Raw genomic sequence first — 25,079 nt, forward strand, 5'->3', positions numbered from 1 at the left:
AAGGCCCTCTGCTGTGAGGAACAGAACAGAGGATGCACAGAGCAGCAGCATGAGCTGCGGGCCAGGGAGCCCCCATTTTCATTCTTGCTTTAGCCCCGGCAAACATAAGCAGGGAGCCTGCCCAAAGAAGAACCGATGGGAAATATTCAAAGAACATACGAGAATCATGCAACCAACACATTTGCCAGAACTTGTGTTTTGGTAGAGGGAGAAAAGCATCCCCATTGCTTTATTAAATGTGGACATAAAGCTTCATTTACTTTTCATCGTAAAAAAAACCAGGTAAAATATTGCTTATGCCAATAGCTGAGATTCATTTGTTTAAAAATGGCAATAATAGGTCCCACCATTATTGTTAGGATAAAAGGAGAATGCAGACAATATCTAGGGGAGGGAGGAACTGAATACATGCTAATATGATTGTTCTTTCTTAATTTTCCTCTAGCTGGTCCCGAAGATAATGTTCAAAGCTTTACCTTTCCCTCCATTTGTCTTACACTGTCTGGTGGGACATAGTTAATAAAAAACAGATACTGATATGTTTCTGAACGTCAAGTTAAGACAAGTTAATAATTGCTCTCCCACAATATGAGAGCAAACTGTATGCCAGGATCAAAAGCAACTGGTTTTCTACTTTTTGGAGCTGCCAGAATCCCTTAGGGGTGTGCACAAGTAAGTGTGGGGACAAGCTTGGAGTCTGAATTATCTCATCAACACGGCTTACTCCAGACCCAGCTGGGGGCATCTACCCAGTCTGATGAGGATGTGATTTAATCCACCTCGTCTGAAAAGAAAGGAGGTGCTGGAGAACCGCGCTGGTGAACCATGCAACCTGCTCCAGCATCACAGCAGGCTGTCGGCACAGGCTCCGGAGGCCCGGGAAGCCGTCGGGGTGTGGCTCCCGCCCGAACTCACAGCTGGGATCCCTACACGTGTGTGGCTCTTTGTTGTGTCCTCAGCGGTGCCACAATCATGATTTCACGCCTTCCTCCAAGACAGAGTAGCGCTTGTCCGCACAGAGCACCCGGGGGGCAGAACCCCCAGCAGCCCCCTCCCATGTGCAGAGCACCGGGAGAATGACTTCGGCCTTGTGGGCTGAGCAGAGCACCCGTGCTAAGTCGCCCCCCCCCGTGGCCCCCGGGATTTGGTTGTGCCAGGCGCGGCAAGACCCCTAACTGGTGTGGAAGCCACGACGGCTTCAGGGAAAGCCCCGCCTCAGGCCCCTGGGGCAGCCCCTCCCGTAAAGGCCCAGCTAACGGGGCGTGGGGGGGGGCGCTGCGCTACTGGCGCCCACAGATTTGGTTTTGTCTCCGCTGCCTGCCCTGGAGGAAGTGCTGCTGCTAGCACGGGCGGCCGTCCGGAGACCCACATCTCGACCCACCACAGAGGTCTGGGAGGAAGCTCTGGTCTTCGGATCTGGTCAGAGGGAATGGCGCCGGGCAGGGGGTCTATCTGAGGGTTTGGGGCCAGATGCTCAACCACCTCATGAAGGGAGTTCATGCTGGTGTAACGGAAGAGGCCCGGAGGCGGGCAGCTGACCAAATCAACCCGAATTATCCTGACCATCATTTACGGAGTGTCTCTAGGCAGGAAGGCCTCTACATACATTACTGCATTTAATCCTCACAACATCTTGCATTGGTTTTATTAGTCCCATTTCATAGATGTGGAGACTGCGGCTTACTGGGGTGAAGAAGTTTCCCCAATGTATGCAGCCAGAAGCAGTGGCTCCCAGGGCTTCCTATCAAAAAGTCTGCTTATAGAAAGTCACAAGTGCAAAGCTTGGGTCAGAGGGTGCTCCCAGGCCACTGTCTAGGGAGCCTTATTTCACATCTGGGGTTTTCATACTTGCAAACACTATCACATAAGATTCCACAAAACTCAGGAACCAAGGCCTAGGTGCTTTTTCAAAGGCTGATACACTCCTCTCCTCCACAGTTCTGTTTCAGGCTGCCCAGTTTTCCTGGTAGACAAGGAAAGACACTGTGCCTGCCTCTTTCCCAGTCTGGTGGTTTTTAACCCTCTTGCAGGACAGAGAGAACATGTCCCAGGGGGACTGGGGTGGGCGCAGGGGGAGTGCAGAACTGGGGATTCAATGCCCAGGACCGATGCTGGCTGCCGGGCTGGGTCAGGTGGACAGAGCCCAAATCAGAAGTAGCGTGAACCACACCGTGCGCTGAGAGGCAGTGTGGGGTGGCCCCTGAGGAGGCCGGGGCTCCCGGAGTTTGAAACTGGAGGAGGTGAGGCAGGAGGGCCCGAGCCAGGGAAGCAGCAGGCCCCAGGTGCAAAAGAAGGGAGGGGGCAGGAGTTTGGTTGGCTAGAGGCGACAGGGGGACTTGGAGCCGGCTGTTCTGGATGCTGGCCCCATGGATCCATCAGAGTTAAAAGAGACCATCCCCATTGTTTGCTCCTATGAGGCATTTTGTACAAATGAGACTAAAAACCCCACGGGATTCAAAGCAAACTTTTGCACACACTGGCCTCCACTTTCCTTTCTAGCCTCAACTCTCTCCCTCTTCCCCTGCTCGCACATGCACTCTCTCTTTCTCAAATCTTTTAAAAAATAATAATAAATAAAATGAAATCTGACCTGAAAACACACGCCGAGGAATCCTCAGTGTGTCAATCTTCATGTTAACGAAGGGACACTGTGAAGGCGCTCACGTCTTTCCATGAGGCCAAGGAAGTCTTTGCCCCGAGGGCTTTAGGGATGCTGGCATGGTGCTGGCGAAGGGGCACCAAGTGGTTTGGCAGGCCTGGCGGGAGGCTGTGGCACTGTTCTCCCCTTATATAATCTTAGGAAGGTCACTTGACCTCCTAGCCTGTTGGGGCCTCAGTTTCCTGCTCCATAAAATGAAGGATGGACTGCAAGTGTTTTAAGGGCCTTTGTAGCACTGATGATCCTGAGTTTTCCGTTTCCCATGGCCAGTCTGCCTTGGGATAAGGACCATGCAGGTCCTGCGCCGAAGGGATGGGAGGCTGCCCGTCTTCCTAACACAGAGCACCGTTAGAGAGGGACTCCTGCATGTTCTGCGGAGCCAACACATATGCCTCTGTTCTTTCAGGAGGACCACGATTCCACCCGAGGCCAGGCTAGCACCACACAAGTCCACAGTCGGCAAGAACCACAAACCAACCCCCTTGGCTGGCACGGTCCAGGCACACTTTATTTAGAGGAATCCACACAGAGATGTTCCAGTTCTGTCGGGCATATGATTATACGGTTTTGGTGTGACTTGGCTTACGGGAAGTCAAAAGTACTGGCTGCCAATCCCAGCTCACATCACATTTACTGTCCCCTGCCTCGGTTTCCCTTTTTCTCAAACTGGCCGTAGAGCGGTTGCTTATCTTATAGGTATGCTTGGTTCTATCCTGGTCTCCAAATCTCTTTGTAAAGAAATACAAGCCTTGAGGCACCTGGGGGCTCAGTCAGTTAAGCGCCTGACTCTTGGTTTCGGCTCAGGTCGTGATCTCGGGGTCATGGAATCGAGCCCACATGGGGCTCCGTGCTCAACATGGAGTCTGCTGGAGATTCTCTCTTTCCCTCTCCCTTTGCCCCTCTCCCCGCTCGCATGTTCTCTCTCTCTAAATAAATAAAATCTTAAAAAAAAAAAAAAGAAAAAGAAATACAAGTCTTTACATAAATCCTACATAAATCCAAGTTTTGAAGTAACTTTGGGCTGAAGCCAGATTTGAAGTCAGGCAAGATCTCAAGCTTCATCCTGTTTTCTTCCTTGAAATCCAGTGGTTCCAAGGAAGACAGGTGGCCATACCTAACGGGGGGAGCGGAGGAAAAGGAAGAAAGATAGTAGCTTTCACTTTGTTCATCAAGCCCTTACTGAGAGAGAGGTGAGGATCTGAGCTGCTAGCATTTTCCAAGGTCCCTTTTGAGGTGGGTGCCAAAGGGACAGGCTCTCAGTCTTTCCTCTCCAATTAGGGGTGGGAAGAAAAGGAAGGCTCTCTTCCTAATGTAAATTTCTATCAACAGTCAAGAGGGCCACTGGTCAGTGCATTCTGATTCTGGGCGAATCGCCATTAGACATAAATCTAAAGTCAATGCAGTGTTACAACCCTCCCCACCTTCCTTATTTCTTTGAGGAGACGCATCACCACCCAAACATTGCAGGCTCATTCAGAAATTATCTTCTCTCCAAGAGCTCATTTTTTCCTGGAAAGTCTTTGGTTTGATCCTCTCAGGGTTGTAACATTTATTTTCAGATATGATTTTAAATTTCAAAAGTAATTTAGAATTAAATTTAATTTAAAAAGTTATACACAGAGATAAATACACACACAGATACATATATACACATATACACCCATAAAAATCTGGTAAAAATTAAAATATAAAAGAGTATTCAACAAAAAGTTTCCCGTGTATTATTTCAAAGCAGTTCTATGCATAAAAAAAGTATTTTTTCAGAGTGCTGGCCCAGTTGGTAGAGCATGTGACTCTTGATCTCAGGGTTGTAAGTTCGAGCCCTACACTGGGTGTAGAGATTACTTAAAAATAAAATCTTAAAAAATATTTTTTCAAGCATAAAAAAAGATGTTCTGTTTAATTTTAAAGGTACTTTAACTCAAGATAAAGTCGAAAGGCAGAAACCTGAGGATTTAAAAAACAGAATTAAAAAAAGCCCGGGCTATAATTGTTTTAAATGATGTGTTGATGTGTTGAGTTTAAAAATATTTTGATATGTTCCAATGCATGGAAAACAAGACGCTGTGAATCATTGACTGTCCTGAATAAACTATCCAATATGATTATATATTTTTGTGTTCACTTGGCAAGGTCACCTTGACGAGTTTACATAATAATATACAGAAAACAGAAAGCTACCAAATAAACTGGGGTGTGCAGGCAGGGAGGGGAAGAGCAGAATCACCACTTAGAGAAGAGGCCTGGAGAATGGAAAGAGTTGGAGAGAGGTAGGTAAGCAAGCTCCAGGCCCGGGCTTTCCTGCAGGGTTTTCTGCAATGATGGAGAGGCTCACAGTCTGCATGAAAACAGTGGCCACTAGTGCTGTTGAGCACTTGAAAGGCGAGGGACCCAATTTTTCATTTGGTTTTAATTCATTTGAATTTAAATAGCCGCGTGGGTTGGCTATTTTGGCAACGGACAAATAGAAGAAGCAAGTGGGAAAAACTGAGGACCACTGTCTTATGAGACAGTGAGGGACCCTGGGACCCTGGGAGGGAGCTTCCTACCGCTTCTGGCCGTTATTCTGAGGTCTCTGTGACAGCACCGCTGGAATGGCCTCTCCAGGGCTAGATTCTGCAACAACAAGCGTCCTACCTGTGCTGACCATGGGAGGCCTGTGGGCCTTAACTGCCTAATCTGTTGATGGAGCAGGAGTCCACCGTCCCGAGGACTCCTATTCTGATGTATAAAATGAGTTTACTCCAAGGAAAACCCACAGTTTTGATACACCACTAGGTGTCACCATTAACCAGAATGAATTTTTATTTATTATTATTTTTTTAACCTGCAACATTTGGTGAAAGTTTTTCTCTGAATCTATATTTGATCTACACAATTTATTTGGCTATTTTCTTACCTTTTCACACCAAAAGCAAAGTGGTTGTGCTTTGGGACCCCACTAAACAGGGATACTCATTATAATTTGATTTTCCTTTCCAGTTAAAACTCTGCTAGATGCCACAAACATGATATGTATGCATGCACACATGCTCACTCGCTTGCTTGCTCATTCATTCACTAAACATTTACTATTGCCAGGCAGGGGCCTTATGTACAGCTGTATATGTTGTGCACTGCACAACCTGGGGGCACTATTCACATAGACCGCAATATGAATGGTGCTATCCAAAGTTGTTCAGTTCAGTGGCTCTGCAAGAGTCTGTTTTGTGCCATGGGGACAAAAACATGGCCCTTGCTTTTTCCTTCCTTTCTGTTTTTTTAGATTGTTAGTCTAAAACCTTCTTTGTAGCTAGAAGTATCTGTGCCCTATATAAATTTTGAGAGTCATACATACCATATGTAGCTCTCACCTTCTATCCTCATAAGAATTAAACTTTCATTCCCTTTCAGAAAAGTAATATGCTGTACTGAGCATAGTTTATGAATAAAGCAATGTACTAAGCCAACCGGAAAAACAAAGTCATGGCCTTTGCCTTCAGGAATTCAAGAAGAGGCTTGATCATACCTGAGATACAGAGGTTTTGCGTATCTCAACCTGCGCTTTGACTAGAAAAGGAGTCACAGCAATTAAACAGGAGCCTGGGGACCAGGACCTCTGGATTCTAGCCTGAATAGGCTTCCTCGGGGAATGTACTAGCTAGGTTTTGCTGTGTCACGAGCCACCTTGAAACTTAGTGGCTTGAAACAACATTTATTATTCCTCACGATTCCGCGACGCATTTGGACAGTTCTGATCTAGCTGATGTGATGGCTCTCTGAGGTCGGTAGGGGGCGCCTCTGGGGCTGGCTGGCCTCACTTACCAACCTGGATCCATAGGCTCGCTTGCTGAGGAGGATGCTGCTGGGATGGCTTGTCCCAGCTCCACACGCTCTCCCATCCTCCAGCCCAGGCTTCACATGGCGATCTCCCCACTGCATTCTCAGGGTAGCAAAGAGCAGGAAGAGAGGGCAAGCTTCGATATGCAAGCGCTTTAAAATTTCTGCTCGGGTCATATCTGCTCTTGTCTCCGGCCAAAGCAAGTTACATGACCACAGCTGGAGTCAGTGTGAAAGGTGCCACCCAAGGACGTGGCTATAAAGAGGAGCGAACGAACTGAGGGCCACTGCTGCAGCAATCCGCAGAAGAAAATGACTTTGATTCCTTTTCCCCTCAGCTTTTGTATAATAACGATATATTTTATATAATAATGATATGTATATATCCCAGCTTTTATACATAGATAGATAATAATACCTTCTTTATCTATTGCCCAGACATGCCAAAAGAATAAACACACAAGAAGAGCTATGTATCACTCAAAGAAACGCAACAAGATAAACTTATTCCCACATCTCCTCTACAACGTGACAAATCTCTCCCACTTACTGGAAACTTCTATCGAAAGCAAAGGCAAGAGTTCACAAGAAATTCCATTTATCTTACAATCTTCACCTATAACCAGGTACACTTCAAGGGCTGTGTGAAGCACACGGTGCGAGTAGGAGTGTCATTCAGGAGCGGAGACCCAGGAACATCTGGCCACATGTTAACTTCCACAGTTGCCCCAAATGTTAGACTTTACAGGTGCAATTTGTTCCTTTTTTGAGAGAGAGCGCGAGTGTGCACGAGTGGGGGGAGGGGTAGAGGGAGAGGGAGAAAGAATCTTCAGCAGGCTCCAAGCTCAGCATGGAGCCTGACGCAGGGCTTGATCCCACGACCCTGAGATCACAACTTGAGCCGAAATCAAGAGTCGGACGCTTAACCGACCGAGTCACCCGGGTGCCCCAAGTACAATGTTCTGGATAGTTGCTGCACACTGCATAGGTTGAACACCTGTTACTACAGCACCCAAGGGTGTACTGCATAATAAAGAGACTGGCGAGGCGTTTTCCGTGCTGGTTCTTGTTCCCATTTGCATGTTGCTGAGTATTACTGCAGAGAACGACACCTCTGCAAATCCACATTCGATCCTGCTGGAATGAAGATTAGTTAGGCAAGAGCATTACTTCATCTTTACTAATGAGTTTTTTTTTCCTATAATTTGTGATCTCCAGCCTTTAATTTGATGAATAAGCATTTACTGAGCATTTACTAGGTGCGAAGAATGGCTGCAGAGATAGAGAGGAGGAAAACACAGTCCTTGTCCTCCTCGCAGCCTCCATCTCATGGGACAGCGAGATAGCTCACAACAAACTGTGAGGCAAACCTGACAGAGAAGTGCTCTGCGAAGCATGGGGGAAGGGATGATTGACGCCAATGAGATAAACTTGGGAAGACACATGAGACTGATGACTTTTATTCCGAGCCTTGATGAATGATTAGGCTTTCTCATTGTGGAAAAAGGGTGAGAATTCCCCGCCAAGGGACCTGTATGGTCAACAGATAAGGTTTAATGGACACACATTCAGAAAAAGATCACGCAGGATGGTCTGAGTATGGGGTATGCTGTGGTAAGTGGAAAAGTTGGTGAGGCCAACTTGTTAAGTCCTTGAATGCTCTTATTAAAGAGTTTACAAGAGGGCCTTCAATGGCCCGTGATTAAAGCATTCTCAGGATGGTAATTATTTTAGAAATGTCACTCTGGCTTCTGGATCCCGATAACATGGCAACCCATTTTAGGCTACTGGCTATCTTGCTCAACTCAGTGCTGGGAGTGCCTCAGAAACGCGGCAGCTGGTGAATCTGAGTCTCTAATGTAATAACTGTGAGAAGCTTCTAGAGGACAGCAAATAATTGGGTCCCAGGGTATGTGTGTTTGTGTCTGTAGTCTACAGGAGAAGGGGCAAGGTGGCACAGGTGGGGAAGCTTTTATCTTGGGCTCTTTCTCTCCCCCATATTTCCATGGACAGATTATGGCTTATCCCAACAAGACAAAACAGAATCACTAGTCCTGCACCAGTAGGAAAGAGAGCTTGTGGCTGCACGAGGGCAGGCTAACCCCCGGGGCGGGGAAGAAGATAATGGGCGCAGGTAAATCCACATTCCCTCTAAGAACAGGAACTGATACTACTCCATAGAGTCCTGGAGGTGTTGGCCAACGTGTTAAGAAGTAATAGGTATAAGGATTTGCAAGGAAGTGACAGGTGCCTGGCTGGCTCATTGGTAGAGCATGCGACCCCTGATCTTTGGATCACGAGTTCAAGCCCCATGTTGGGTGTAGTGCCTACTTAAAAAAAGAAAAGCAAAGAAAAAACAAGAAAGGAAGTGACAAGCCTATCATTCTTTACAAGTGATCTGATCACCTACATAGAAAACCCCACAGAATTAATAGAATCCTGGTTAGGATGTCAGGAACAAGATCCGCTTACAGAAACCAGAAGCGTTCTTCTATATCTGCAATATTTAACCAGAGAATGTAATAGAAAATAACATACCTTTCATGAGAGCAACAAAATTATAAAGTACCTAAAAATTAACTTCCTGAAAAGCTCAAAATGATTTTTGGAGCAGAAATGTAAACAGAAATGTAAACAGTAGAAGACTTGAACAAGCCGAGAGATACGCTGTAGTGACGGACACGACTCCCTGGCACGTAAAGACCAATCCTCCCAAAGTTAATCTAAAGACGTAAGGCGATTTTGATACATTCCCACAATTTCTTTGGTGGCATGAAAATACATATTCAGAAACTTATATGGGAGAATAAAATCGAGGTCCATAATTCGTTAATTTTGAGAAAAGAGCAAAGAGAAGGGACTCGCCCCACTACACTTCAGAGCCAGGTGATAAACACCGTGGTGCAGAAACGTGCACACAGAGTGAGGGCCACAAAGTGCCCAGCAATGGATACGTGTGCACTTATGTTTCTGGGCGTGAGCGCACCTGATGGCTGGGCAAGGGCACCACAGACCAATGGGGACAGGTAAGCTGCTTAGTAGACAGTACCAGGAAACTGACCACTACGTGGAGAAAAATGAAGTTGAATCCTCAGCACCTATAAACAAAAGTGGACTTCAGATGCATTAAAGCTATGAATGTGAAAGGCAACTGTACAAATACATAGAAATATATATAGGAGAATACATTTATGATTTTTAAGCAGGGAAGAATTCTTCTAAACACCAGACCTATGGGGCGCCTGGGTGGCTCAGTCGGTTATGCGTCTGCCTTTGGCTCAGGTCATGATCCCAGGATCCTGGCATAGAGCCCTGCATCAGGATCCTTGCTCAGTGGGGAGTCTGCCTCTCCCTCTCCCTTTCCCTTTGCCCCTCCTCCTGCTCATGCTCTCTCGCTCTCTCAAATAAATAAATAAAATCTTAAAAACAAGACCTAAAAAGTGCAATCAAAGGCCAAAAAAGTTGAGGGATTTGACTATTTCAGAATTAATGATAATAATGGATATTCTTACCAGAATCAGCTGACAGGTGATAGACTAAGAAAAAATATTTGAGACTTCTAAAACCAACAGGGATTATTACCTAGAATATATAAGAAAGTCCTACTGGTCAATCAGAAAAAGAGAACCTAATAGAAAAATGGACAAAGAATACGAATATGTGACTCACACAAGAAAGCCCACTAATTTTGCTCAATCCCACCAGTTACAGATACCTGAAAATGAAAACAAGAGCAAGAGATCTCTTTTTTACCCACTAGGTTGGCAAAAGTCAGGAAACCGGATAACACCAAATTCTGGCAAGGTTTGAAACTTTCCTGCTCGCACTCTTCCAGGGCAGGTCAAAGATAAACGAAGCGGGACACCAGTTCCAACAGTGGGGACAGGTTGTATTCAGTAACTATGTTGCAAGAGGGAAAAAGAATCCAGGGAGACGGGACACCACTTCCTCAAAACAAAAGGCTGTTAACATTGCTAAGGCAGGGAGATACTTACAGGATGTGCAACAGGGAAAGGCACGGAGGCGGGTATTAAGAGCACTCAGTCCATGTAAAGAGGCCGTGTGGCGTTGTTCATCGGTGCTTATCTAGAGGAGAAGCAAATTCTCCTGGCCACATGAGCTTCCATTCCAGGTGAACACTCCAAGGGGGCTGCGCTCATCGTAGCAATGAACTTAAGCTACCCAAGCCCTGCTAGAATGCCGTCCAGTGTCTCAGTGGAGGGGTTTGGATGGAGTGTCTAGAGGCCAAGAGTTCTGTGGTTCTCAGGGATAACCTGGCAGTACTTTGTCAGAGACCATTGGCACAGACATTCTAACTCAGCCATTCCCCTCCTGGGCATCTGCTTCGGAGAAACCCTTGCTCAGTTCCTAAAGCATCATCAGCACAGACATTCATCTCACCAGAGTGCTGGCAGCAGGGAGTGCAGGGTATCTGCCAGGGGAACGGTGGGTTTAAAAACAGAAACTGCACACAATAACCCCTTAGCTCATTCACAACCCTCTAAATACTATTCTTTTTTTAAAGATTCTGTTTATTTATTTTAGAGAGAGAGAGAGGGAGCGAGCATGAGAGTGGAGGGGGCGGAGAGAGAGAGCATCTTCAAGCAGACTTCCTGCTGTGCACGGAGCCCAACTCGGGGCTCGATCTAATGACCCTGAGATCATGACCTGAGTCAAAACCAAGAGTCGGATGCTCAACTGACTGAGCCACCCAGGCGCCCCTAAAATGCTATTATTATCCCCATTTTATTGATTAGGAAACTGGAGCTTAGACAAGTACCTGCCTCTGGTCCCAAGGTCACAGAGCGTCTGTGAACCCACGTCTTCTGATTTCATTAGCCCAACCATGTACCACAGGCTTACTTTTCATGTAATTCTCACAAGTTTCCCACGAGATAGGCTTATTCCCTTCCTTTTACAAACGAGGCAAGTGAGCTTAGAGCCCTTCAATGACCGGTCCAACCCCTGATTCGGACCCGAGGGCCGTGGTCTTTCCACCCACACAGCTGCACATGTGTCCGTGCAACTCCTCAAAGTACTCCTCGTGCTACCGATTCAAACCCCACCCGGAGGTCAGAGGAGCCGAAAGAGACGTAGGAACCAACTGCAATGCACGGACCTTTTTGGAGCCCAAATCAAACAAGTGGTTAACAGAACCACCGAGAGGACCGCTGGGAAATCAGGATGCTAATGAATTACGACAGATTCTCGTGAGTGGTAGTAACACTGGGATCATGTTCTCAATATGGGGGTCCTTTTTGAGAGAGAAGTACATCCAGATGAAATCGTACAATGGTTGTCAAAGGGTGGCCCCTGGATCTGCAGCACCGGCATCATCCGGGAACCTGTCAGAAATGCAGATTCTCAGTCCCACCCCAGACCTGTTGATCAGAACCCACGCTGGGGTCCAGCAATCTGTGTTTGAACAGGTCCTCTAGGGGGTTTTGATGCTCAGCAAGGTTGGGAACCACTGAAAGAATGTTGAGACATGAATTTGTTCCAAACCCTCTGGGGAAGGGGTAATGAGTTGCTGAGGGCAGAAGCAGCAAGGTCGGGCAGGAGTTGTCAGTTGTCGAAGCTGGGTGATGGGGACACAGGGCTTCATTCTAACGATATTCTCCGTTTTATACTGGTTTGGAAGCTTTCCCTACTACAGAGTTTTCAAAAATCTGAACCGGTTTTCTGCAGTGCCCCCCTCCCCCCGCCACAACTGCTCTCTCCTTGCTCCTCTTGGCCCTTTTTCTCCAGCTCTCCTCCATCTGGAATGTTCCCTCCTGGCTTCAGAAATGGCAGCTCGTCTTATTCTCCTTATTTGCCTCAAGTTTTCCAAATCTTTAAGTCTCCCTCTGCCCTTGCCCCTTCTCCTTGTCTTCCCTGCTGACATTTTTAAATGACCCATCGCTCATCAGTTGTCATTTCTCTCCTACGTGGCTCATGGCTCACTCTGTGTGTTTGCAGAACCAGATTTCTCGGGGGCACAGACCAGGACCGCCTGTTGTCCAAGACTTTTTCTTGCTCTTGCCGCTTGGGATCCTTCCGCTGCTTTTCTGGGCACTACTGACTCTTCCTTGGGTGGTGAGACAAAGAACCGTGGGTTCAACATGGCATCTCTGAGGCCAAGTCTTGAAACCTAACTTAATGCCTAACCTCACTGTAGTTTCAACCTCTCCTGGAAAGGCGGTCTTCAGCGGTCAGTCAGGGGTATTCTGGTCAGCACCCATGAGGCAATCTGTCACGTGGGTCCTCTCCATCCACCCCCCAAGGGAAGATAAGTACTCTGCAGGATGAGACCACCATCCTGTCCCCTAAGGGAAGGTGCCCTTCCCTGGAACAATCCTTTCTTTAGCTAATAACCTCTTTGTCCCACTCTTTCTCCTACTGAAAACCTTTCATTTGGCACAACTCCTCTGGGCAGCTCCCTTCCATTTGCACGATGGGATGCTGCCTGATTCTTGAATCACTTAATGAAGCCACTTACATCTTCAAATTTGCTCAGGTGAATTTTTGTTCAACACTAGACTATTGCTTCTTTTATTTTAAAAAAGAAAATATTTGGGGCACCTGGGTGGCTCAGCCCATTAAGCATCTGCCTTCGGTTCAGGTCATGATCCCGGGGTCCTGGGATCGAGCCCCGTGTTGGGCTCCCTGCTCAGCAGGGAGTCTGTTTCTTCCTCTGCCTCCACTGCTGCCCCCACTCATGTTCTCTCTCTCTTTCTCTCTTGCCTACTCACGCTCAAATAAATAAATGACATCTTAAAAAAAAATTTTGCCTTTTTCAATGTTTTTAAAATTTAACTTGTGTGCCTTTCAGTTTGTAACAGATTTGCTTAAAAAAAAAAAAAGCCAAGCTAAACAATACAGAAGTGTAACAAGGAAAACTGTCACCTTGTTTCTTGGGACACTGTCTTCATAGTTTTTCCTTCCTACTGCCCTCGCTAATCCCTCCTCCAGGTCTGAGTTCCTCCCTCCCTTCTTCCTGCCTTAGGTTCCCCAGCACATCACTTCATCTATGGAACTGATGACCACAGCCCATGATTCTTCAGACTAAAAGGCGGAGAAAGTTCAAGGGGAAGGAAGAAGTGAAACAGAGAAGAGGAGAGCAAAAGCAGAACCATGAGTGAGAGGAGGGTGGTTGTCAGCTTAGTAGTGGGACAAGGAATAAAACGCCCGTCCTGGATGTCTGACTCTGATGTCTCCCCAAACTTTTCCCTCCATTGAGTGTCCTTGGTTCTTGATCTTGGCTCTTAGGCTCTTTAGGAGCTCTGAGGCCCAGAAGCTTCTTTAGAGGGCCTATTAATGAAACACTGAGCACCATGTGAACTTAGAATGAAGACTCATTGTCACGCACTATGGCCGCTCCTGCCCCGGGCTATGAACTTGGCCCTGTCCTAGTGGGCTCACTTCCTGGCCAGCGCTATGTATGCAATCACTTCCCCTTGTCCCCAAAGTCATCAGCCCACAGCTCTACAGACAATCTACCCATTGTCATATTTATCTGAATCCCTCAAATTGTATCTTCGTTGCTCTTCTAGGAATTTCTTGATCTTCCTGAGGAAGTCCCTCAAGAAACTTGACTCCCTGTTTTAAATTGCTAGTCTTCCCAGGTTTCACGACTCCTTGAAACTTGTCTTAAGATGTTATCAATGGAGGGGCGCCTGGGTGGCTCGGTCAGTCGAGCATCCGACTCCTGGTTCCAGCTCAGGTCCTGATCTCAGGGTCATAAGACTGAACCCCACATTGGGCTCCAGGCTCAGCACACAGTCTGCTTAAGACTGACTCCCTATCCCTCCGCCCCTCCCTCCTGCTTGCTCTCTCTCTCTCTGTCTCTAAAATAAATAAATAAATCTAAAAAAAAGATACTGTTGATGTAAAAATTATTAAGATCACGTAGAAATGTAGGAAAGTGCTTATAATCCAATGCAAGTTTTTTTATTAAAAAGTTGTATACACAATATGGTATATTTACTTGCTAGTAACTGGAGAAATATTTTTTGTTGACATGGACAAGAACGAGAATGGAATGTACAAGAAGTCATTGTCAGCTAGGATGGATTAGTGGGCAATTTTTTTCCTTTTATGAATTCCCTCGAAATACTTTTGTTTATAAAAATCATTTGGCCAGGATGTTTCCCTGTTCTAGTTCAATGCTGAAAGTTCTGCTTCCAGTCGCGGCCTTTGTCCAGCGTCAGACTCTGCTGAATCTTCACAAAGTCACCATGTTGCTCATCCCCCAGGTGGAAGACCACGGAGTTATCCTCCACTTCTCTGAGCTTCCCCTTTAGTCTGGACAACGGCTCCAAGTTAGCACCGTTCCTTCCGTAACTTTTCTCTGCCCCCTTCCCCATCTCCTTTCTGCAGGCAGTTAGTTATACACCTATTATGATGGCATTTCTTTTATTCACTATCTCTGAATTGATTTCTTTCCTTTGAACTGTGTTAACATGGTTTTTCTCTCAGAGGTGTAACGACCTTCGGGATCCTTGTTATCACAGATCAGATGCCTTCACTGAAAACAAACAACTCTACGGTGCAAGCGTCAATACACTTTGAATCAGGGCGTATGGAGTCCTCCCTAAATGTCTCAAAAGAATTTTACAAATTCTCACTGGAATTAAATGGCACAGTCTCTGTCATAAAAATGGAATGAGTGCAGTATCTGAGGTATTTCCCTTTCCTGTCCCCCACCCCCCCAGGGGAAACAGAATTTGAAGAAAGAGCCCAAGTTTCTGGGTTCTAATTTTCTAATTCTACAAACATCCTTTAAAGACTCTGTCTCTTGCCATCATTTCTACCATCCACAAAATCCCCTTGAGTAGAGATAACACAGATATGTCTATTAAAAATAACTTTTGCAGGGGCGCCTGGGTGGCTCAGTCAGTTAAGTGTCTGACGCTTGGTTTCGGTGCAGGTCATGATCTCGGGGGTCAGGGGATCAAGCCGAGTCGGACTTCATGCTCAGCGAGGAGTCTGCTTGTCCCTCTCTCTCCCCCTCTGCCCCTCCCTCTGCTTTCTCTCTTTCTCAAATAAATACAAAAAATCTTTGGAAAAAACCCTAATTTTTGCATATCGGTGCTAAAAAAACTGAAATGCAGATGTAAGGAATCCAGTTATAATTTATTCCACTGCAAGGTGAGCCTCAAACTCTTTTTTTTTTCTCGCTCACCCATTTACCATAACAGGGTATAACTCAGGGACAGATGGAAGAACAGCACAGGGGCGAGGTCTGTGGAAGGAGCTCGGAGCTTTCACGTCTCTCCAGGACCCCTGTCCCCACATCTCCACGTGCTCACCAACCCATAAGCTCTCCGAACCCTGTCCTTTCAGTTTTTTTATAGAGGCTTCATTACGTGGGCATGATTGATGAAATCACTGGCGATTCGCGATTGACCTAACCTCCAGCCCCTCTCCTCTCCCCTGAGCCCCAAACTCTAAACTTCAAGGACGGGGAAGGGGGCGGGCATAAAGAAGTTCCCCCCTTAGAGAAGACTTCTCTACTCTGTGAGCTCACCACGCCTCCTCTCCTCAGGGAAGTATCTCTAGTTCATAGTCTGTACTGTCCTGGGTGAGAGAACTACAAAGCCTTGGCTGCCTATCTGTTCTCCTGGCCACTGGGCACACCTGAGCCCTTTTTCGGGGCTTGAGAGGGACCTGGATCCTTGCCAGGGCTGGCCTCTGGCCAGAGAAGCAGCTCGACTTGAAGGGTCTGTAAGGAAGCTCCCTGGCCCCCACCTGTCCATGCCACGAAACCAGCCATGTTAACTGCACCAGGGTCCCTGCCTACTGAGCTCTCTGTCAGGCACTGGGGCCAAAAGAAGGTGGGAGTCGCTTGCCAGTTTTCTTCGAAAGGAACAGAAATGAGGGATCAGGTTATCGATTCCTGCAATTGTACAGAACCAGAGCATCTAAGCAAGGGGAACTTACCAGCTTATTCTAATAGCACGTGGTATCTCTGAGCTCAGGAATACCTCCCAGCTCCAAGATTCTAGCGATCAGGCATTTCCTGTGATAGAGTAATTCAGAGTCTACTTGATTAAGAGGCATCGTTGCTTCAGTAGGAAGACTGGTTTGTTGGGACAGAAGCGACATTCTTTGAGAGGCCTATGTGTAGAATTAGGAGAAAGAGATGTCTGGAAATCATCATTCATTCTTCTCTTAGGGTTCATGAAAGTTGGTGTGGTTGCCCAAATGAGGGAAGTTGGTGGCGTTGCCTAAACTAGGAACTGTGAGTGAAACAGTCCCCCTTCAGCCATTCGAGGCCTTTCTACAGCAGAGAACTACCATTAATATGGTGCTCATTATACGCCCCTGGGCTAAGTTCTTTACAGGCCTTGCTTACTATATTTATTCCTCCCTATTGCTGTTTGGAGGTATACTTACTCTATGGCCCTTGTCTCTTTAAAAAGGAAAATAGGAAATTGAAACTCAGAGAGGTTAAGTGACTTGCCCAATTTCCCATGAGTAGTGAGCGGTGGAGCTGACTTTCAAAACCCGGGTTCATGGGATGCCAAACTCTTTCTCCCGTGTCACTGGGCCTCCTAACCCCGGGCAGAAGTTGTCAGGATTGATGTTAGGACGACTCACTGGAGGTCGGCACCGTGCGCTTGCTGGGATGTCTCTAGGACTGTCCTTTGGTTTGAAAGACAGGGCTGAGAGAGGACAGTGCTTCACCCTGAGAACAAGAACAGGAGCTGGACCAAACCCCTGGGCTAGAGAAGAGTGCATCCAACCGGCAGGGGTGAAAGGAGACGGGTGTGAGAAAACTTCTGTTACCGCAGTCTAACTATATCTCTTACAGGCTCTTGACAGCTGACCATGGTTTTCAGAATAGTTTACCTGGAAAGAGGAAAATATTGCACCAATGTTTGTTTTCACTTAACATGCTAACTTAACTTAGTCCCCGTGCATAGAATTTTAAATTATTGTCATTTTTTTTTATTAATCATGAAGAGGGCTTTATAAAAATGCTGATGATGAGCCACGATTGCCCACCCGACAGAAGCCATCGCTACAGGCGTCAGTGGACAAGTAGGTGGACCCGAACCACAGGTTGCCATGGTAACTGGTGGCAGGGGCTGAATGAGAATTTACGGTCCCTTGCTGGAATCCGGTTTTTGCTTTCTTCGATTAGTAAGCCAAGGCTGAGATCAAGACAACTTTTGTTTCGAGCCCTCTCTCTTAGGCATGTCAGGTACTTTTAATTGGTTTTCCAAAGCACTTCCACATCCACGGTCTCATCCCACACTCACAACACGGGGTGGGATTAGACACTCTTATTTCGGCTTAACAGATCCGAAAGCCGAGGCAGATGCTGGCCAGGAGATGTGCGATAGGCCTGGAACTCTGCCCTGCAGCGGATCCTGCCAGAAAGCGAGCAGGGTGGCCAGGGTTCACACAGAGGCCGTGACTCCAGGCCACGGCTTCACAGGTGAAGGAGTGAATGTGGATAAAGCTACAAAAGGGACTGTATTTCCTAAGACCTAGACACTTGTTCTAGGATCGAAGCATCCGTGCAAAACCTCAATCACTGCCCTTGGCTTTTTCCTTCCTTCTTCCTTACCTTTGTCCTCTCCTTCCCTCCCCTTCCTTCCTCCCTTCCTTCCTCCTCTCTTCTCCCTCTCTCTCCACTTTCCTCCATACCCCCTTTCCTTGGTCGAAGCAGAGCACACTGATATTACAAGGGACTACACAGTCGGCCTCATATTCCCACCGGCTGGAGAACCGGGTCGAGTCAGAGCTCTGTGGTCTCAGGCTCCTGGTCGCACATTTTGGCGGGTGAGCTCTGCATTGACCAGAGGGCAGAGGCTCCCAGTCACCCCGTGGGGACTGGGAGGAGGACACAGCTATGTCCCATGCTGAGCACGATCTCATTGCCAGACCAGAATAGGCACACTGTGACCCTCATCAACAAATGATCGCGACATCTAGAAAACTGGAGAACCTTCATCTCAGCAGGATCCAGAAGTAGAAAATCCCCATCTAAGTTATGTGCTAGGAGAGCTGTGGAAAGAGCCTTCCCAGGCCGTGGAGACAGGGAATCACCTGGTTGAGGCTTCAGTCTCTGCCACTCAAAAGCCTCACTCGAGGAAAGTACTTAACCTTTCCAAGCCTCAGATCCCTCATCTGTAAAATGGCAAAGTCAACACCCTCCCCATAGATTGCTGTTGTAAGAATGAAGTGCCATGCACAGTGTCAGGCAAACAGTAGGTAGTCAATAAATGCTAGTTCTCTTCCTACCAGTCCTTTCATTGACCCCATAAAAAGGTGCATTCCCAATTGAGTGACACTATTTGGAGGGCTAACTCTTACCTTGAGAAATCAAAGTCTCTGTACTGGCACCGTTATGCCTGACAGGCCAAGGACTCACTTGTGTATGAGCAAATGGGGCCAACTTTGAGAAAGAAGAGCCCATGGTATTAGCTGTGCGTTTCGAAGGTTTTATGAAGTCACAGAATCTAATTCTTACATGGATGATGTCTCCTCTCACTGCCCCAGGACAGACTGGATCCCTTCTGGTTATATATCAACCTTGCTTCACACTTATTCCAATCTGAATTATATAGCTGTTCATGAGACCGTTTTGTATTTACACACTCTCTGACAGCAAGGACGAAGCCTAGCACAGTGCCTGGCACACAAAGGGTGAATGAATGAACAGAAAATTTTCCACTCGCCTTATCTCATCCAGCCAGATCTCAATTCTGTTAGGGACCCAGGGGCCGGGATGACAACCTGCACTTTACAGATGAGGAACCTGAAATGTCGAGAGGCTGTGCCGCTGTCGAGGCCATTCAGTAGGTAGCGGTGGGGCAGGCACTTCGGCCCGGACCTCCAGACACCAAATCTGAGGCTCCTTTCCTCCACACTCCTCTACCTTTTGACTCATCAGCCTCGCCCTCTTGTCAATTCCGATGGTGACACCGTACAGGAGCTCCTCTCCCTGGAGCCTTCTGTCTGGGCATGTCATTTGGTGGCCAGTTGCCACATTTTGAGTGCTGAAGGTCCCTTTTCCACCTTAACCCATTGAGCAATGGCTTAGTTATTGGCTGATGAGCGACCCATCTGATGATGGCAAAGCGAGCCCAGACGTGTCCAGTTACGCAGGCCTCAGGGAGCCTCTGGCAGGGAGGATTCCCAGAGTTGGGAACTTAAGCTGGTTAGGTTTGTGCTGTTTGGGGGGGGGGCAAGGGGGTGCTTGACGTCTGGCTTCAGTACTTTAGAAGGTGGGTCATGCCATCCATTCCTGTTTGCTTTCCCACCCTTCTAATCCTCCAGAATGTTTTGGAAGAAAAAATCACTCAAAGCACTTAGAGAAATTGAATCTCAGTTTATATCCTCAATTCTCTTTTAATTGCTATCCTTTCTTTACTAATTAACCACATCTCTGATCCATACAAGCAGTAAACATCCCAACCCTCTCCTTTCTCTCCATCAAACCCAGTTCACAATCTTGCCTCACTGTTCTATTAAATCCATCCCCCTTTTTTTTTTAACACCCCCCCCCCATCTCTGGGGATCCTTGAAGAACACTTAGAGATGCATGTTCCAGGACAAACTGAACTTAATGTTTAGCCACACATAATGCTAAAACAAATGAACTGAGAGAGACCAGATGTGTGTGCATGGCCCGGTTTCCCTGTAACTAGTCGTGAGTTGTGGGATGAGTGATTTCATCTGCATGGGTTCAGTATGTGCTTTTCTGAAGCCGCAGTTGCTCTTCCCTATCCCTTGTGTCCTTCAAGTACATTTCATCTTCTAAAGTCCTTGATGACAAATCAGAGACAGGAATGTCTTAAGAGCCACAAGTGAACTGTTCACTCACTGCTCTGGAACTTATTCAAGGTTCTTTATCAAGATTTGCAGGCAGAAAAGGTCATCCTTAAGCCTGCTGTGGTCTGGAAGTGCTGGTAACAAGATTGTCTTTGTAACTATTTCCTTAAAAAGACTCCGGGAGCTCTTTATTAATGCAAACAATCGCTGAGTTGATACAGACGGAACAGTAACACCCCTTTTAATGTGGGTGGTATGCGCTTCCTGGGGACTCTCAGCACAGAAGCTGCCCTATCCCTCCCAAACCTGCTTGGACAAGTGGTGGCCCTGGTCGCTAAGGCCAGCCCGAGACTTCACATAGGCTGAGAGTCAGCACAGACCCGAGAGATGTGGGGCTGGTCAGGCTGCTGTGGCCAAGAGAATAGGGCAGGATGGGCCAAGTCGCACAATCAGGGGTCACGTACCAGGGCTGGGTGGGTGCCCTTCATTAGACCATGTGGTCTAAGCAATGTCTGTAGGTGGCAAGGAGCCAAGAGAATAGGCAAGGTCACAGAGCAGGAAGGAAACTGAGCCCAGGATGGCGAGCAGAGCAGACACTGGGAGGCCCAGGGAAGCCAGAAGCACAAACGACCAGGAAAGTGGGAACGGCAAGGGGTAGTAACAGCAGGAGGAAGATTTACCGAGTACTGGAGGCAGCAGGTTAATAAAACCTTTGACTTGACAAGTGAACATGAACTAAATACGAAGCAGGATCAGAGCCAAACGTATATGACTCGATGTATGCATACATGTACTTAAACGAACACGCATGGGTGTGAAAAGTGGGCAGAAACGAGCAACAGGTGGTGATAATATGCACTGGAAGCAGAACCCAGACCACAAAGCAAAACACCTAGGACAGTGCCTGACATATAGTGGGTACTCAATAAATCAGTCTTTTTCTTACTGCTAACCCACAGAAGGACTCCCCCAGCTTCCTAGAGAACGGATTGATGCTGTGAAGGAGCTTACATGTTACTAGGGGAAGTCTAATTGCCTCGGAAGGCGGTTCACCATGTACCCCGCTGTGCTATTTACCTGTACTAAATTGATTTCTTTGCGTCCAAATGAAAAAGCAAGACCTTATCAGGCTGCACTGTACAATCCGCAGAAATTCTGAGTTGGAACGCAGCCTCTCTGCTCTCCTTGCCAGTCCCTAACGTGTGGCCTTGTCTTGGCAGGCACACGACTGGACGGGGGCCCTGGCGGGGCACTTATCCATATGGTATTATATTTAGGGGGCTTCTCAGTAAGGGTAGCGGCAGCCAAAGGCAAGGGACCACTGGAGTCAGTCCCTAGACGCGCCCTTCCCGGTGGGGCGGAGGCGGGCGGCTCTCCCCCACCCCTGCCCGCGGCGCCACGGAGAGGCCTGGGTTCCCAGGTGAGCGCGGCCCCGCGGAGCGCGGCGCAAGTCGGGCTACAACTCACCTCGCACCCGGGGCGCCAGACCTCCCGTAGGCAGGGCGTTCTCCCTCGCACACGATGACATCATGTGTTGGGGCTGAGTCGCTCCATAAAAGAGGCCCGCGCCGCGCCGGGCGCCCAAAGAGCAGGCGCGCTCGCACGGCCCGGCTGCGCGCACGCGGTCCCCAGCGCGGGAGCAGAGGCAGCAGGAGCCCCGGCGGCGCGCCCGCGCCCGCGCCCGCACCCGCCGCGCGATGCCCCGCAGCCTGCACGCTGCCGCAGTCCTCCTGCTCCTCTGCTTTAAGGAACAGCCGGCCCGCCCAGCCCCGCTCAACGGTAACGTGTCTGCCTCCTCTTCCCTCGGTCCTGAGCGCGCAGGCACTCCTGGCCGGAGGACTGCCTGCGGGGCTCGCTAAGGCTAAAGCAAAATCGTTTCGGGGGAGCATATTCTCCGATGGCGTAGTTTTAGACAATTTGGAAAACATGTTTTGGAAAATTCATTTTCCTTTGGCATGCACGACCTGTTGCAGTGGTGGGGAAGCACGTTGTCTTCGGACTGTCGTCCCCAGCTCTGGAGGGTGGCTCGGGACTTGCTGAAGGGGAGGACAAAGAGCAGCGGGATTTAAAATGCTGTGCTCCATCCACGAGCGGATGGGTGAGGAGCGAATGTGGCATGGGAGCCGCGTGGTTAGCGTGGTTAGCGGAGGGGTTTGCGGTGCCCCAGCGGCAGCTCCTTCCCGCAGCGGCGGGCGCTTTTCTTTGGAGGAGAGGCTCTTTACCATAAAGTTTTACCTCCAAGTCAAAGGGATGATGCATCCCATTCTTAATCACTGTTTTTCTCCAGAAGGGCTCTACTCTCTTGAACGTGAGTGTGTGTGCACTCAGAAGAGCATACACGCCTCACTTCTGAGTGTAATTAGGGCTCTTAACCCCGAAAGGCTGGAGGTTGAGGGTGCCGAACGGGAGGGCAGGAGGAGGCTGGGGACCTGACTGGAGCCCCCCGTCAGGGCAGTGAGTTTGGTTGCACAGCCAAGGTCAAGGTTAGTTAATCCTTAGGAGCAACGAGACCGTGCCAAGTTTTTGCCTGCCTCTCCAACTGCTGCGTGAGCACTTTTCTGGGGGTAGATGGTGACTTGGGTGGAAACTTCCCGGGTAAAATGATGGTAGCTCCTACCCTTGACGGAGTTTGTTCCAAGTTGTAGGGACTATTCTCTGACCTAGGTTAGGCTGACACATTCGCAGGAGGGCTGAAAGTGACTGTGATGGCTGGAAAAGGGTCCTCCCTGCTAGACAGTGGTGTGGGGATTGACCCTGCTCTGTAGCGTGAAAGCGCAGAGCCGCCTTCTCTGCTGGAGGTCCATGTGTTCCTGGGGCAGGGCAGGGGGGAGGTGGGGGAGCTGGCCTGTCACAGCATCGGCATTACTCTTAATTCAACTCAAATTCACTGGCTGGCAAGATACGCTTGATGTCATTTCCCTTGTCTGGTCCAGAAGAAATAGAAGGTTGGGGGCGCCTGGGTGGCTCAGGCCGGTAAGCGTCGGACCTTGATCTCAGCTCAGGTCTTGATCTCAGGGTCGTGAGTTCAAGCCCCACACTGGGCTCCATGCTGGGTGTGGGGCCTACTCTCAAAAAAAAAAAAAAAAAAGGTTGGTGGGAGAAAGGGTTTATATAAAAGTGGAAATTACTTTTTAAAACTGCACTCTTTGACATGTATCTACTTTTAAGAAAGCTGCACTGGGACCTGAAGTTTTGCTGGAAATCTCCCTTGTAGTTCCAAGGAGAGAAACAGCCATTCATTGGCTCTCTTTCCAGAAAGCCTGTTACTCCCCTCACCCTGGGGCCGCTCCTCCTCCCTTCCCTCTCTCCCCCTGCCATCCCTGCCCTCCCCCTCCCTCTCTACCTCCCTCTCCTCCTAGCCTCTGCCCCTGCCCTTCCTCCTCCCTTTCCCTCCCACCTCCTTTGCCTTCCCTCCCCCCCATTCTCCAAGTTGGAGTGGGGGAGCTTGCAGTCAAAAAGCCACTTTAACCCCACACTGAGTAGCCAGCCTGCCTACCCCTAGAGTCTAAGAACACAGTTTTTATTATTATTCCTCATGCAGGTTTTTTTTGCTGTTTAACTGCCTCAGGGGACAAGGTCANGGGGGGGGGGCAAGGGGGTGCTTGACGTCTGGCTTCAGTACTTTAGAAGGTGGGTCATGCCATCCATTCCTGTTTGCTTTCCCACCCTTCTAATCCTCCAGAATGTTTTGGAAGAAAAAATCACTCAAAGCACTTAGAGAAATTGAATCTCAGTTTATATCCTCAATTCTCTTTTAATTGCTATCCTTTCTTTACTAATTAACCACATCTCTGATCCATACAAGCAGTAAACATCCCAACCCTCTCCTTTCTCTCCATCAAACCCAGTTCACAATCTTGCCTCACTGTTCTATTAAATCCATCCCCCTTTTTTTTTTAACACCCCCCCCCCATCTCTGGGGATCCTTGAAGAACACTTAGAGATGCATGTTCCAGGACAAACTGAACTTAATGTTTAGCCACACATAATGCTAAAACAAATGAACTGAGAGAGACCAGATGTGTGTGCATGGCCCGGTTTCCCTGTAACTAGTCGTGAGTTGTGGGATGAGTGATTTCATCTGCATGGGTTCAGTATGTGCTTTTCTGAAGCCGCAGTTGCTCTTCCCTATCCCTTGTGTCCTTCAAGTACATTTCATCTTCTAAAGTCCTTGATGACAAATCAGAGACAGGAATGTCTTAAGAGCCACAAGTGAACTGTTCACTCACTGCTCTGGAACTTATTCAAGGTTCTTTATCAAGATTTGCAGGCAGAAAAGGTCATCCTTAAGCCTGCTGTGGTCTGGAAGTGCTGGTAACAAGATTGTCTTTGTAACTATTTCCTTAAAAAGACTCCGGGAGCTCTTTATTAATGCAAACAATCGCTGAGTTGATACAGACGGAACAGTAACACCCCTTTTAATGTGGGTGGTATGCGCTTCCTGGGGACTCTCAGCACAGAAGCTGCCCTATCCCTCCCAAACCTGCTTGGACAAGTGGTGGCCCTGGTCGCTAAGGCCAGCCCGAGACTTCACATAGGCTGAGAGTCAGCACAGACCCGAGAGATGTGGGGCTGGTCAGGCTGCTGTGGCCAAGAGAATAGGGCAGGATGGGCCAAGTCGCACAATCAGGGGTCACGTACCAGGGCTGGGTGGGTGCCCTTCATTAGACCATGTGGTCTAAGCAATGTCTGTAGGTGGCAAGGAGCCAAGAGAATAGGCAAGGTCACAGAGCAGGAAGGAAACTGAGCCCAGGATGGCGAGCAGAGCAGACACTGGGAGGCCCAGGGAAGCCAGAAGCACAAACGACCAGGAAAGTGGGAACGGCAAGGGGTA

General features: G+C 48.2%; 1 protein-coding gene across 1 annotated transcript; it reads right to left on the minus strand.

Annotated features, from left to right (window-relative positions):
* Window positions 1–1,252: 1,252 nt before the first annotated feature.
* LOC117802448 lies at window positions 1,253–22,134 on the minus strand. The gene is made up of 3 exons (XM_034661703.1): window positions 21,713–22,134; window positions 3,652–3,773; window positions 1,253–1,416 (listed from the first exon to the last, which is right to left on the minus strand). The coding sequence occupies exons 1-3, from the start codon at window positions 22,132–22,134 to the stop codon at window positions 1,253–1,255; spliced, it is 708 nt and encodes a 235-aa protein (XP_034517594.1).
* Between the last annotated feature and the right edge of the window lie 2,945 nt (window positions 22,135–25,079).

This window comes from Ailuropoda melanoleuca, chromosome 5 (genome assembly GCF_002007445.2).
Source record: "Ailuropoda melanoleuca isolate Jingjing chromosome 5, ASM200744v2, whole genome shotgun sequence".
In the NCBI taxonomy this organism is placed as follows: Eukaryota; Metazoa; Chordata; class Mammalia; order Carnivora; family Ursidae; genus Ailuropoda; species Ailuropoda melanoleuca.